Source organism: Prenolepis imparis, unplaced genomic scaffold, assembly GCF_030444845.1.
Source record: "Prenolepis imparis isolate NDT839.2.m4 unplaced genomic scaffold, iyPreImpa1.0 SCAF_12, whole genome shotgun sequence".
Taxonomy (NCBI): domain Eukaryota; kingdom Metazoa; phylum Arthropoda; class Insecta; order Hymenoptera; family Formicidae; genus Prenolepis; species Prenolepis imparis.
The window spans coordinates 14,833,536-14,848,210 of record NW_028141170.1 but is presented as its reverse complement, the minus strand read 5'-3'; the positions used below and the strand labels follow the sequence as shown (position 1 = coordinate 14,848,210).

Here is a 14,675-nt window from a genome sequence, read left to right as displayed (position 1 = left end):
CCCGAGAGCGGAAAGGATTCCCGAATTGCTCGTACGGGAACCCGTGGAGTGGGGCGAGGACTTCGCAGTAACCAGCGACGAGATGGCTGGGTGTATCAAGAGACTTCGGACCCGGGGAAACAAAACCCCGGGTCCCGACGGGATACCCGGCCAGGTCTGGGTCCTGGCCTTGGCCCACTTGTCCGATCCAGTTCAGCGGCTTTTCACGGACTGTTTACGAGAAGGATACTTCCCCCCAGTCTGGGAGAGGGCCAACGTGGTCCTCATCCCAAAAGGGGGCAGACCGGCGGGAACTCCCTCGGCATACAGGCCCATCTGTTTGCTGGACGAGATCGGCAAGCTATTAGAGAGAATAATAGCGAATCGAATTGCCCGGCACCTAAGGGAGATAGGATCAAACCTCCACGAGGAGCAGTTTGGATTCCGCGAGGGAAGGTTGACAACGGACACGATCCTTCGCGTCCGTTCCCTCGTTGAGTCTAACACGAAGGAGGGCAGGGTGGTTGTAGCAATATCATTAGATATTACTAATGCTTTCAACACCCTGTCCTTGGGAAAGGTGAGGGACGCCTTGTTATATCATGGTGTCCCCCAATACCTCGTGGAGGTTATAAAGTCCTATTTCCGGAACAGGGGCCTGGGGTGCCGCGACAAGAACGGTGCCCAATGCCAGAGGGAGATGTACTGCGGTGTCCCGCAGGGGTCAGTCCTGGAACCCCTACTTTGGGACGTCGCGTACGACCGCATACTACGGACTGCCCTCCCTCCAGGCTGCAATGTCGTCTGCTATGCAGACGACACATTGCTATTAGCCGGGGTAGAGGACTGGGGGGAAGCAACGAGAACGGCGAACCTCGCGGTGGCACGCGTCGTGCGATCCAAAAAGAATATGGGCCTAAGGGTGGCTCCCAAGAAAACGGAGGCCATCTTTTTCCATGATGGCCACCATGGGAGACCACCAGTGGCCCATATAAGGGTGGACGACATTCCCGTCCGGCTGGGGAGCAGTATGAAGTACCTTGGGCTCCAGCTGGACGGAAGATGGAGTTTTCGCGACCACAGATCGACTGGTCGACAAGATGGATAGGATGGCAGCAGCCCTGAGCCGGCTGCTGCCAAACCTGGGAGGACCGGACGATCGTGTGCGCTGCTTATATGCGAACACCGTCAACTCGGTGGCCCTTTATGGGGCACCGGTATGGGCGGGCGAGGCGGTGGCCACAAAACATATATGGGATGTGCTGCGCCGCATTCAGCGCAGAGTGGCCATCCGCGTCATCCGTGGTTATAGGATGGTGTCGCATGCGGCGGCCTCGGTGCTGGCGGGTCTCCCGCCCATGGAGCTTGTAGCTCGCGCACACGCAAGGGTGCACGAGCGAATCAAGGAGCTCCATGGACTGGGAGTACCTGTCACCGACAGTGTCCGTGGTGTCGTGAGACTCCAGACCCGGCAACAGCTGGCGGAGGAGTGGAGGGAGTAGTTTGCTTCCATTCCTCCGACAGCCTCGGGAACACGGGTTGTCGGGGCCGTGAGGCCTGTACTGGAAGAGTGGATGGGCAGGCCCCGCGGCAGCAAAATGTCGTTCCACCTTACGCAGGTGCTCTCCGGACACGACTGTTTCGGGGAGTACCTGTGTAAAATCGGGAAGGAAAGCATGACGCAGTGCCACCACTGCGAGGAAGAAGAGGACACGGCGCAGCACACGCTGGAGCATTGCCCAGCGTGGGTAGAGGAGCGCCGTGTCCTCACAGATGTAATAGGGGAGGATTTATCGCTCCCGGCCGTCGTCAAAGAGATGGTCGGGATTGAAGAAACATGGAAAGCGGTAGTCTCCTTCTGCAACAAAGTAATGCTGCAGAAGGAGACGGCCGAGAGAGAGAGAGGGAGAGGCGGGGAGGACGAGCTCTTACCCCCGAGTCCCGTGAGGAAAGGGATGACCCTACCTGGTGGCCTGGACGAGGAAGGGGTCCTCGCCGAGGCGGAGACCAGGGGAGGGTCAGGCCCCGCAGATAAAGGAAGATACCCTTTCCCCTGCATAGAAGGGTGGAAAGGGGACGGGGGTTTCGAGCGGGAGACTCGAACCCTCGTCCCGCCGCCAGGAGGGTACATCAACCCCCTCCCGAGAGGGCGCGGCGTGGAGGTGTGGCCCCTCCGCGCCGCAACTAGGGAAGAGCTCCTCTTAAAACAAAGGGAGGAGCGGGGTTCGCAGTCCACCACACTCGGCTGGACAGGGAACCCACGGGTCAGGTTAGGCTGGGACCCTCCGGAAGTATTGCAACTGCCCGTTCCCGGAGGGTCCCAACCACTGCCCGAGATGGCCACCGCATGGGGTTTTAGTGGGTCGGGGCGCGTCTGCTCTAAAACCCACATAACCCTAAGTTCCGTCCCCGCGGAACCAGGGTATCTCCTTGGAGATTTCCCCTGCGATACAAAAAAAAGGTAATCTTTAATTGATTCCAAAAAAGTTTAAATCGTTATAACATTAAAACAAAAAACCATACATCGAAATTTTTCTTTTTAAAATACGTATTCTAATTTGTCATAAATATACCAACCAATTTTTTTAAGTTTCCATTCGTGCGCCGTCTTCAAAAACGCGAAAAATCGTTTGTTTTAAGTTATTTTGCCTTCTATCTCGGGAACGCCGAAGTCGAAATATCTGAAAAAATTTAGGTATATAGGGGCCATACACCAAAATATACCCAAATTTTGTTAGATTTTTTCAAGGTCATCTTCAAGATAAAAAAAATTAAAAACTATTAAAAACCGTTATATTTTCAAAGCTAAAGGTGCTTTTACATGGTAGCATCAAGCGTCAAGCGTCTGCGTTTGCGCAGATCTCAAATGAGATAGAATTTAGCGTCTTGCTAATAATATTAATAAAGATAACAAATATAAATGAATGTAATTAATATCATTATTTTTCAGTACTAATGTGTGCATATTAAAATATAACTTTTGATCTTGACCGTATTCGTATGACTCATTATGTTGTTAGCAGCAAAAAGCTAGAATCTATTTCATTTAACATCTGCACCATGAGTTTCTGCGCAGATGCTCGATGCTCGATGCTACCATGTAAAAGTACCTTAAAAGTGCGGCAATCCCAGATTTTTTTAAAACATGTATTTTAATTAATTTCAAATTTTCCAATAATTTTTATACAGGTTTGAGTGGTGGGCCGTATTCAAAATGACGAAAAAAATTTTTTTTGCCATTGTCTAATTAGTTGAATAAGTTGCGTGGCACCTTCAGAGTCACTCAAACACCTTTAGATTTATTCAATAACCTTTTGTCAATTAGAGCTGGCAAACATTTATGCAGTTTTTAAAGTATTATATGCTTTCCCTAACAGCACAACATATCCGAAAAACGTTCAAGGGACATCCAGAGGATGTTAGGATGTTCTCTGAACGTCTTTCTGATATGTTGCGCTCTGTTAGGGAAAGCATATTGTTACGAACGGTATCGGGATTTGAGTAGCAATAACGCACGAGAAAATGGAATAAGAGGAGAAGTTTATTTCGGTCTTAACCGACGTATTAAGTACACTTATGTCCCAGGGGATAATTGATCCCCCGCTCGCATTCGTGATCTAAGAGCGACTGCCCGTCTCGTTCTCTCTACTCTCCTTCCACATTCCTTCGCTCGTCATTTGTTTATAAGGAGCGATATCTCGATATCGGCGCTATCTTCTTCTAGACTCTCGGACCTCCCGGACACATATAATACTTTAAAAACTGCATGAATATTTGCCAGCTCTAATTGACAAAAGGTTATTAAATAAATCTAAAGGTGTTTGAGAGTGACTCTGAAAGTGCCACGCAACTTATACAAATAATTAGAAAATGGTAAAAAATATGGTTTCTCGTCATTTTAAATACGGCCTACCACTCAAACCTGTATAAAAATTATTGGAGAATTTGAAATTAATTAAAATACATGTTTTTAAAAAATCTGGGATTGCCGCCCTTTTAGCTTTAAAAATATAACGGTTTTAAATTATTTTGAATTTTTTAGCTTGAAGATGACCTTGGAAAAATCTAACAAAATTTGGGTATATTTTGGTGTATGGCCCCTATATACCATTTAGGTATATCTTTACTAAATATATTTTTATAATAAATTATACTAAATAAAAAATTTATTTTTCAGATATTTCGACCTCGGCGTTCCCGAGATAGAAGGCAAAATAACTTAAAACAAACGATTTTTCGCGTTTTTGAAGACGGCGCACCCATGGAAACTTAAAAAAATTAGTTGGTGTATTTGTAACAAATTAGAATACGTATTTTAAAAAGAAAAAATTCGATGTATGGTTTTTTGTTTAATGTTATAACGATTTAAACATTTTCGGAATTTTTTTACCTTGAAGATGACCTTGGAAAAATCTAAAAAAATTTGGGTATATTTTGGTGTATAACCCCTATATACTCAAATTTTTATAGATTTGTTTAGCGGGAAATTTCCGAGAAAAAAATTAATATACAAGAAAAGGGTTTTTAGCCACCCCAGGATGGTGAGGGTGGAGGGGGAGGCGGGCAGGGTGATAAAAGTTATTCTTTTTAATTTACAAATAAGTTCCAATAAGTTTTTTTCGAAAAGCAGAGTCAGGGCATTTCGACTATTATAATGGGAAATACCCTTTGTTGATAGGCATTTTTCGATGCGAATCACCGATCGACTGATTAGTTTTGCCAAGACCCCGTTGAATTTATAATAATGCCAACTTCGCGAAGTTCTTCGATGATAAGATCTCGTTGTCGTGAGCGTTGTGGCCAGCTCTGCGTGAATCGTTGAGCAATCGTAGCCGATCCACTAGCTCTTTGGGGTCATCTCAGTGCACGTAATCGATTTTATTGTCGGTTAGCGTCATCGCTTGAGGCATGAATACACCCTTTCCAGATTTTTTCGTTTTCGGTTCGATCGACATCAACGGTGCGATTATTTGTTTGTATTTGTATCCCCTGTTGCTCCGTAATTGACCTTGCGTATCATATTTGCGTTTATGCGCGTTCGTCGCCAATAATATGCTCTTGTATTTTTTGCATATCGTCTTCCGTGTAAATAACGGGAATCCTCTTGAAGACTAGCTCGTATAATCCAGGTGTACTTCACTTTGTCTATAATTATAGAATCATATTTATCCATGTCGAATCGTTTGTTACCGAGCAACATTTCATCCTTGTCGAAACAGACACCATATACGTGATCGATCTCGTTTTTTTCGTCGCCACCGAGAGCGCCCATGTATTTTTGTCCCAGTGGCTCCAAATGCTCTCGCAACATTTCTTGACCTTCCGACGTTTGTAACACGTTTCGAACGGATGTTTCGAGTGAATTGCTTGTGGTTTCGAAAACATTTTCGTTTGCGAGTGATTCGGGTATTGTAAATGGTACGATTCTCGTTGTCGCGGACTGTGTAGAGGTGGACGGTGTAGAGGTTATCGGTGGTTCATCCAGTAAAAATTCGTCCGATGTACGTGGTGTCGATGAGCGATTTGTGTTTGGCCGTTTTCTCTTTTTCGGTGTCGCATCTTCTTCCTTCTCTTACCGCTTAACAGCGGGTAACGTTTTAATTTTCACGTCAGCATTACTCTCCAGTTCGTTTTTCACTGCGATCAAGCTCGCGTTGTCGATAATCTTTTGTAGCGGTTCAATAATAGGTTTAAAGTGAGTCTTGACTGCGATATCGTCATCGATCTTACCAGTCTTTAAAGCACGATGTTTCTTACGGATCGATTCGCTCGTTTTCACAATTTCCTTCGCAATCTTTATATGCTCGCGAATGTTATCGCTAATAGCCATGTCTGCAGAATGCTCGCGTTTCACTCTTCTCGACAGAATATCGGCAGCGACTAATCGTTTTGCGGTATCGCAAACTCGTTAAATCCTTTTCTGTATCGCCCGTTTGTAAGCGAGCTGGCCTTGTCTATCACTAGGAATCCAAACTTTTGTTGCCAACAAATACGACATAATTTACTGAAATCCTCGTACGACATGTCGGTGTTTACATGACCGTTGTACACGTGTTTCAAGTTGGTACCGTCCTGTTTAAACAAGATCAGTTCGCGTTGTCGCGTATAAGATGTTTTGGTATTCTCGCGTACGTCTGACAGAGATAAAAGCAATCAACGTTCGAGTGGCGTCCCATTGAAAAGTAATCTCTTATCGTATCTTGCTTGTCACACGCCACGTCGTCAAAGACGAAAATCGAGTTTGAACGTGCCTCGCTCGGTGGAATGACGTCACTGTTATTGGAGAATGTAAAGTAGCCGATTTCGTCGATCGACGTCAACAAATTCTCTAGATACCGATATTTCGGTTGTTGTAGTAACTTTGAGTACACGTACACGTTTTAGAAGCAAACACCGTGCGGGCTTTCTATCAAACTAATCAAGACGTTAGTTTTACCGCAATTCGAGGGGCTGCATACGATCGCGTGTATAGTAGTCGGCAACATCGTACCGTGTCTGCTCATCTCCGCGTTGTCTCCCACCGAGCGTAATCTTTCGTCGCAATTCGTCACGCGAAGCGTCAAAGCGGTTGTCGCACGAATCTCATTTTCCCACTCCCCCGATTGAATCGAACGCCTGCCTATTTATAGCTGCGAGGAACCACGAATCGCTCAGTAACGAAAAAATGTTTGTTCTGCTAACAAGTGCTTCCAATATTCACGGTTTAAGCGCCGAACAGTTGCAATTTGTGCCAAAAGCAGTTTTACTGCGATGTAAAAGTCACATCCACTACGTGTGGGACAAGCTCCCGGAACACATAAAGGCGGATCCAGAGATTCAGGCCTGTCGCCGATGTTTCGAACATTACGATCGACCGTGGCAGCGAACGCACATCGACGGTCCAGCGCCGATGATAAAGGATTGCAGCGAATATCAACGAAAAAAATAGGTAGAGGACTATTAAATCACGTGATAAACGCACTTCCAATTGAATTCCATATCCCCGGAGTAGATATACTAGGCGGGTTCTAACCCAGTTTAGGCCATTCACCCCGTTCCGCGGGCGCGGGGGAATGACGTCACGCGGGGAGGGGGAAGCGTCCGCGAGGGGTCCGCGGGGAGGGGGAAGCGTCCACGAGGGGTCCGCGGGGAGGGGGAGGCGTCCGCGAGGAGGCCGCGGGGAGGGGGAAGCGTCCGCGATGTACCGCGAGGGGTCCGCGGGGAGGGGGAGCGTCCGCGATTTTGGAGCCGGGTCCGCGAGGGGTCCGCGGGGAGAGAGGAACGCGAAGGAGAGCGCGAGACGAACGCGAGAGAGAGAGATGGCGCGAGAGAGACGTTCGCGAAAGAGAGATAGCGGTCGCAAGATGATGCAGCGAGGCGTATATGCAAGAGCGAGAGAGATAGCGGTCGCGAGATAGTGCGAGGTAGTGCAGCGACAAGATGACGCGAGGCGTTCGCGAAGGAGAGCGCGAGGCGCAAGCGAGAGAGATGACGCAAGCGAGGCGTATATGCAAGAGCGAGAGAGATGTTGCGAGATGATGCGACGATGGAGAGCGCGAGAGCGAGAGAGATAGCGGTCGCGAGATAGTGCGAGGTAGCGCAGCGACAAGATGACGCGAGGCGTTCGCGAAGGAGAGCGCGAGGCGCACGCGAGAGAGATGACGCAAGCGAGGCGTATATGCAAGAGCGAAAGAGATGTTGCGAGATGATGCGACGATGGAGAGCGCGAGAGCGAGAGAGATAGCGGTCGCGAGATAGTGCGAGGTAGCGCAGCGACAAGATGACGCGAGGCGTTCGCGAAGGAGAGCGCGAGGGAGAGCACGCGAGAGAGATGACGCAAGCGAGGCGTATATGCAAGAGCGAGAGAGATGTTGCGAGATGATGCGACGATGGAGAGCGCGAGAGCTGATGCAGCGAAGGAGAGCGCGAGAGGCATACGCAAGAGAGACTTTATTTTTAATTAATATTTTTTTTTCTTTTAATATTTTTTTTTCTTTTAATATTTTTTTAAAATAATAAGATTTTAATAGGAGGAAAGGAGAGAGGACTTATTCTAAAATAAATACATTTATTTAATATTTTTAATTAATATTTAAAATAATGTTTATTTATAAAATAGGTATGTGTATACACATGTGTGTGTTTGTGAATTCAAAATATAAAAATGAAAATATATAAAATATAAGAAAAACAACAAAGAAAAATATAATATATGAATATATAATACAGAATATAGGAATATAATGAATATAAGAATATAATATAAAAAGATATAAAGAGATATATTAATAATAAAATATAAGATTAAGATTAAAATATATATGTTAGGGAGGGCGGCGGTTCCATCTTCTTACGGTAACCATTATACGATGGTCTCTATCTACCAGTCTACTGAAACAAAAGTAAAAATTTATTATTAATTTTAATATATATTACAAAAATAGATTAAATATACTTACAATATTACCAATCATTAAAATCTTCGGGAACGAATCCGAAAAGTTCATCGAACAGTGATGATGGTGATGATGGTGATAGTGGCGATGGTGGTGATGGTGGTGATGGTGGTGATGGTGGTGATGATGGTGATGGTGTTGATGGTAGGTTGAATTCTGCTGCATAGAAATTATGAAGTCCCCAGTGCGAGTATAGGTGTTCTGTATAAGATTTTTTTAAACCGATCTCTCGACTTTGTATCGCTTGCACGATCGAACTCACTGGATTATTTCCCGATATCGCTGGAACACTGACACCAGGTTCGAAAAGTCTGCGTAATGAGTACTTTAAACCCTCGAGGCGTGCAATTCGAGCGCGAAGCAATGCATAATAATAATCTTCCAAATGTTCACAATCAATTTGTTTTTGCTCTTCCATCAACAACTCGATACACGTGTCACATTGATCCTCCCACACAGCGCATTCTCTTTTCGAATCCACCCAAAGGAAATGACTCCACAGATGCCGTTTTAATGCTTCGATTTCCCCCATATTGTTCGCCATTTTTCGATACACATGGAATGTTTTTAATTAATCACTAATATATATACTCACTATAATAGTTTATGCAAGTTTATTTTGTGCAAATAGGACACAGATTGCACGATAGTATTTGGGATATTGAACCTCTGCACTCACAACATCTATCTCCCAAAAGATAAACGTATTTTTCAGTTTCATGTTCACGCACAGCACAAGCATGCGTGTACAAGTCATTAACTCGCAGGAAACACGCTGTGCAAAATTTATCATTATAAACTCTATAGTAAAAAGAAATGCAACACATTTTCAGTAGCTCATCAATGTTTCTAATGTCTGTCGGTTTTAAACGTTTCACGCGTTTATCAACACACTCACTGCAATCACTATCATAATCAGAATCTTTTAAAATTCCTATGTCATCATCGGATGATTCTTCATTGTTCACTTCTTCGATATCCATGTCTTCCTCTTCATTGTCCGCTTCTTCAACATTTATTTCAATGTCTTCATCATTGTCTTCATCAATAACCACATCTTCATCACTATCTTCTATATTCATTTGTTTCTTCTCACTTGCACTTCGTCCAGGACACTTTAACTCGTCAAATGTTAAAAACTTTATGACGGTACACATATTATAATGTTGCTCCCCTCATGATTTTAATTCTACATCTCTCTTGTTCTAACTGGAGTATCATGTCTCGGCTAGCTCATCACTTTTTACATCACCAGAGAGCGAAGAAATAATTTTGTCAGCTATATCTTATTGGGAAAGAAATAATTACATACAGTTTAACAGTAAAATAATTTTTATTTGTTACAAGCATTATGAAGAATATCTTTTACAGCACAAGCTAATAATTCACAATCAATAAGTGAATCGCTGTCAAACATAGGGCTTTCACGTATCATTTTTGCGGCATTGCTCACATCGCAGATATTATCAAGTTGTAAAATATTTACAAATTGTTTAAACTTTTCAGTAACAATATGCAGATTTTCACACAACCAGGAATACATATGATCTATACATTTTTTTAAATATTTACAAATTGTTTAAACTTTTCAGTAACAATATGCAGATTTTCACACAACCAGGAATACATATGATCTATACATTTTTTAAAATTAAATAAACATAATAAAGTTGATGGTTTCATGTATAAAGTATTATTAGATGATGTAATCTTTATAATTTTTGAAGTAGACATGTCAACCAATTCAAGTGTCAAATCACAAATCCATAGCGGAGTTTCAGTTAGCCGCTCAATATCAGCTCGTTTCTACATTAGCGATTTCCATGTTTCAATAGGCAATATTATTTGATTGCATCGATTATAGCCAATAGCCAATTCCACATAAGATATAACTCCAACGCTGATTCCTATTTCCAAATACTTGTATGACGTAGCAGTCAGGGCGTATCTTCTTCCAAGTATACGAACCGCAAATCAATTTCAAGCGTTGATACAATTGCGTAATCCGTATGTGACAAAATCACAATTAACCGATTTGCAAAAATGTAACACAAGCGCCAATGTTTGGCCGCTATGACATCATCCTCAAATGAAATGTTAGAATTATTGTCAAGGTCAAAATGTGCAAAATGCAACATGTTCAAAATTTTCAAGCGTCGATGCGCGGCTGCTATGACATCATCCTCAAATGAAATGTTAGAATTATTGTCAAGGTCAAAATGTGCAAAAATGCAACATATTCAAAATTTTCAAGCGCCGATGCACGGCTGCTATCACCTTGAGATGAATCTTGCGAAATGTGCTAAATGTATCACGAGCGCCAATGCACAGGCTGCTGTCATCCCCCAGGTGTTCACAATTAGTTTATTAGCAAAATGTGCAAAATTGCAATTTTTAAACAGCTGCATGGTCGCTATGACACCATCCTTAATGAAATATTAGACGCAAAATGTATCAATTTCAAGGCCGATGAGCCGCACGTGACAAAATCGCAACATACTCGAGTTTTTCAAGTGTCAGTGATCAAATTAAAAGGATGGTAAAGAGGCATACTATGTCAATATCTTTGTCAGAGGTTCAAGAAGTGCATCTCGAGTAAAGAAATATGGCACAATTGGAAGCAAGCTTGTTGGAGCAAGCCACAAGGGTGAATTCGGTTGAAGAATATATTGTGTGGGAGCAGCAATGTGACGAATACATCGAATCACTGGAAGAACAAAGTCGAATAAAACGTCCACGATTACCGATCGGAGTTCGACAATCGCTTGTCTCCCAAATCGCGCGTCTCGAAGGGTTGAAGAATTCGGTACGCAGACGTTTTATACACGCAGGTGCTGGAAGCAGTTCGCGAGACGTCGGACTCATATGGCGAGAGATTGATACGGCGTTCGAGAGCCGCATCTTGACTGGTGCGGTGATAAACAGCAATCACATCGAACCTCGTCAATTTCTAGAGGAGGCCAAAGACATTGTGATCGGACACGTGCAAAAAGTGTTGCAAAAACACACTAGTGTGAAAGTGAACATTATGTTTAATGGTGAGTTTGTGTCGGGTGATAAACGCGCCAATAAAACTATCAATACGAAAAACTGTGAAATCTTTCGCACCTCCGATTTGCGTGAATGGTACGAGCGCCGCATTATCGAGCCCACGCTAGCATCACTAGAAGAATTTCAGGAACGCGATAGTGGTTGGGCATTGTCGCGAATAATCAATTTAATTGTAAATATAAACAAGTATAATCCAATGCGCGCGGGATGCCATATTAAATTGCCGCGGGAGATTATGATGAAGAGAGCAGTGATTAACGTGAAATCAAAAGACACAGCATGTTTCGCGTGGGCTGTGGTCGCTGCACTGTATCCCGCTGAAAGACACGCGGATCACAAATCTTCGTATCCACATTACACAACAGTGCTGAATCTCCAGGACATTGAGTTTCCAGTGACTATTAATCAAATTAAAAAATTTGAACATCATAATGACATTTCGATAAATGTGTACAGTATCGAAGAAAAGAACATTGTCCCGATACATCTCTCGGAGGAAAAGAAAGACAGACACATCAACTTGTTGTACATGCAAGACAGCAACAGCGTTGGACATTTCGCCTGGATAAAAAATCTATCCCGGCTTGTCAGCTCGCAATTGAGCAAAGACAAATGTAGAAAATATATCTGTGATCGGTACGTATATTTATTGCAAATTATATATTAAATAATCATAAAATAATTATAAAGTGTTTATAAATGCTATTATCTTTTACAGATGCTTGCATTATTTCGGGTCTGAGGACAAGTTGCAGACACATATGGTAGACTGCAGAGAGATGAATGACTGCGCTATCCGGTTACCGAGCGATAAGGACAAGTGGCTCGCGTTCAACAACTTTAATCGCAAAGAACGACTTCCTTTTGTCGTATACGCAGACCTCGAATGTGTGCTGACAAAGACGAATAAGAAGGAAGAAGAAAAGAATTTATACCAACATCACCAAGTATTTAGTATAGCATATTATGTACATTGCTCATATGACGTTTCGTTATCCGAATATTATTCTCGTCGTAGTGTAGATTGCGTTTCGTGGTTTTCCAAACAACTTAAAAATTTAGCGATACGCGTAAAGAATATTTTAGCAATTAACGTCCCCATGGTAAATTTAACATCTGACGAGTGGGAAAAATTTCATAGCGCGACGCATTGTCATATATGTGAGAAACCATTCATGCAAGATGACGATACACGCGTACGCGATCATTGCCATCTGACCGGGCGGTACAGAGGTCCCGCGCACTCAAATTGTAATCTAAATTATAAAAACTCTTTTTGTATTCCAATAGTATTTCACAATTTATTCGGTTATGACTCACATTTCATAATTAAGGAAATAGCTACAGCGTTCGAAGGGGGAATCGAATTACTTCCAATAACTAAAGAAAAATATATATCATTTACAAAAATTGTCAATAGTACCAACGATGACAAAGATAGGAAAGCTTGCATAAAATTACGATTTATCGATTCATATAAATTTCTCACGACAAGTCTCGATAAATTGGCATCTTTTTTGGATAAAGATAAACTCAAAATTTTACATTCAGAATTTAAAAATTTATCTACCGAAAATTTCAATTTATTAACACGGAAAGGTGTCTTTCCATACGAATACATTGACTGTTTTGAAAGGTTGCATGATACGTGTCTACCACCGCGCGAATCGTTTTATAGTTCCTTGACCGGCGACACTGTATCCGAGAACGATTACGCGCACGCTGAAAACGTATGGGAGCGGTTCTCCATTCGAACGCTGGGCGAATATAGCGATCTGTATTTAAAAACTGACGTCTTGTTATTAGCCGACATTTTTGAAAATTTGCGGGATAAATGTATCGAGAGTTATGGGCTCGACCCCGCGTATTACTATACTCTCCCCGGGTATACGTGGGACGCCATGTTAAAGCATACAAAAATTACATTCGAATTACTTACAGACGTTGACATGGTAATGTTTATCGAACGCGGTATACGCGGTGGATTGAGTCAATGTTCAAACAGATATGCACGAGCTAATAACAAGTACATGCAGTCGTACAATCCATTGAAACCATCTTCATATCTAATGTATTTCGATGTAAATACTTTGTATGGATGGGCAATGTGTCAACCATTGCCTTATGCTGATTTTCAATGGATCGACGATGTATCTAATTTCGACACATCATCTATCGCGCTCGATTCACCCACAGGCTACATCCTCGAGGTAGATTTAGAATATCCGCGACATCTTCACGACACGCACACTGACCTACCGTTTTGCCCGACACGCGACAAGCCGCCAGGCAAGCGGGAAGATAAGCTTCTCGCAACGCTATACGACAAGAAGCGATATGTGATACACTACCGCAACCTGCAGCAATGTACGCGTCACGGCCTTCGCGTTGCAAAAATACATCGCATATTACAATTCGCGCAATCTCCATGGCTTCGAAATTATATCGAACTTAATGCACAATTTAGAATGCAAGCAAAAAATGATTTTGAAAAAAATTTATATAAATTGATGAATAATGCAGTATTCGGCAAAACGATGGAAAATGTGCGTAATTGGGTTGATGTAAAACTTATCACACATTGGGAAGGAAGATACGGTGCAGAGGCAATGATTGCAAAACCAAATTTTCACAGTAGAAGTATCTTTTCGGAAAATCTAATCGCTGTCGAATTACGCAAACTCGAGGTAAAATTTTATAAACCAATCTATGTTGGCATGTGCATACTCGACATCTCCAAAACATGTTTATATGAATTTCATCATGAGTACATGTCACCGCTGTATCGTGACAGATGCCGGGTAATGTACACCGACACAGACAGCCTAATATACCACATCGAATGCGAAGATGTGTACGAGAATATAAAGCGCAACCTTGACAAATTTGATACGAGCGATTACACTGCGGACAATGTGTACGGTATACCGCTCGTGAATAAAAAGGTACCCGGTCTAATGAAAGATGAAAACAACGGTGTGATTATGACCGAATTTGTAGGGCTTAGAGCAAAAATGTATGCATTGCGAGTGGATGGCAAGAAAGATACGAAAAAAGTAAAAGGTGTCAAGAGTAACGTTGTCGCGAGAATGATAACGTTTTATGATTACACGCGGTGTTTGAATGAAGAGATTGAAATGACACGTAGTCAGTCATGTATAAGATCGAAATTGCATGAAGTATAAGTACTCTGCGTTGATACCACTGCTT

General features: G+C 42.8%; 2 protein-coding genes across 2 annotated transcripts; both read left to right on the top strand.

Annotated features, from left to right (window-relative positions):
* The first annotated feature begins 1,088 nt into the window (after positions 1–1,088).
* LOC145943423 (uncharacterized) lies at positions 1,089–1,481 on the top strand. Its single transcript, XM_083050928.1, has one exon. It carries the CDS (start codon positions 1,089–1,091, stop codon positions 1,479–1,481), a length of 393 nt encoding a protein of 130 aa, XP_082907054.1.
* A 9,538-nt stretch (positions 1,482–11,019) lies between these two features.
* LOC145943422 (uncharacterized) lies at positions 11,020–12,132 on the top strand. Its single transcript, XM_083050927.1, has one exon. The coding sequence runs from the start codon at positions 11,020–11,022 to the stop codon at positions 12,130–12,132; it is 1,113 nt and encodes a 370-aa protein (XP_082907053.1).
* The last annotated feature ends 2,543 nt before the right edge of the window (positions 12,133–14,675 follow it).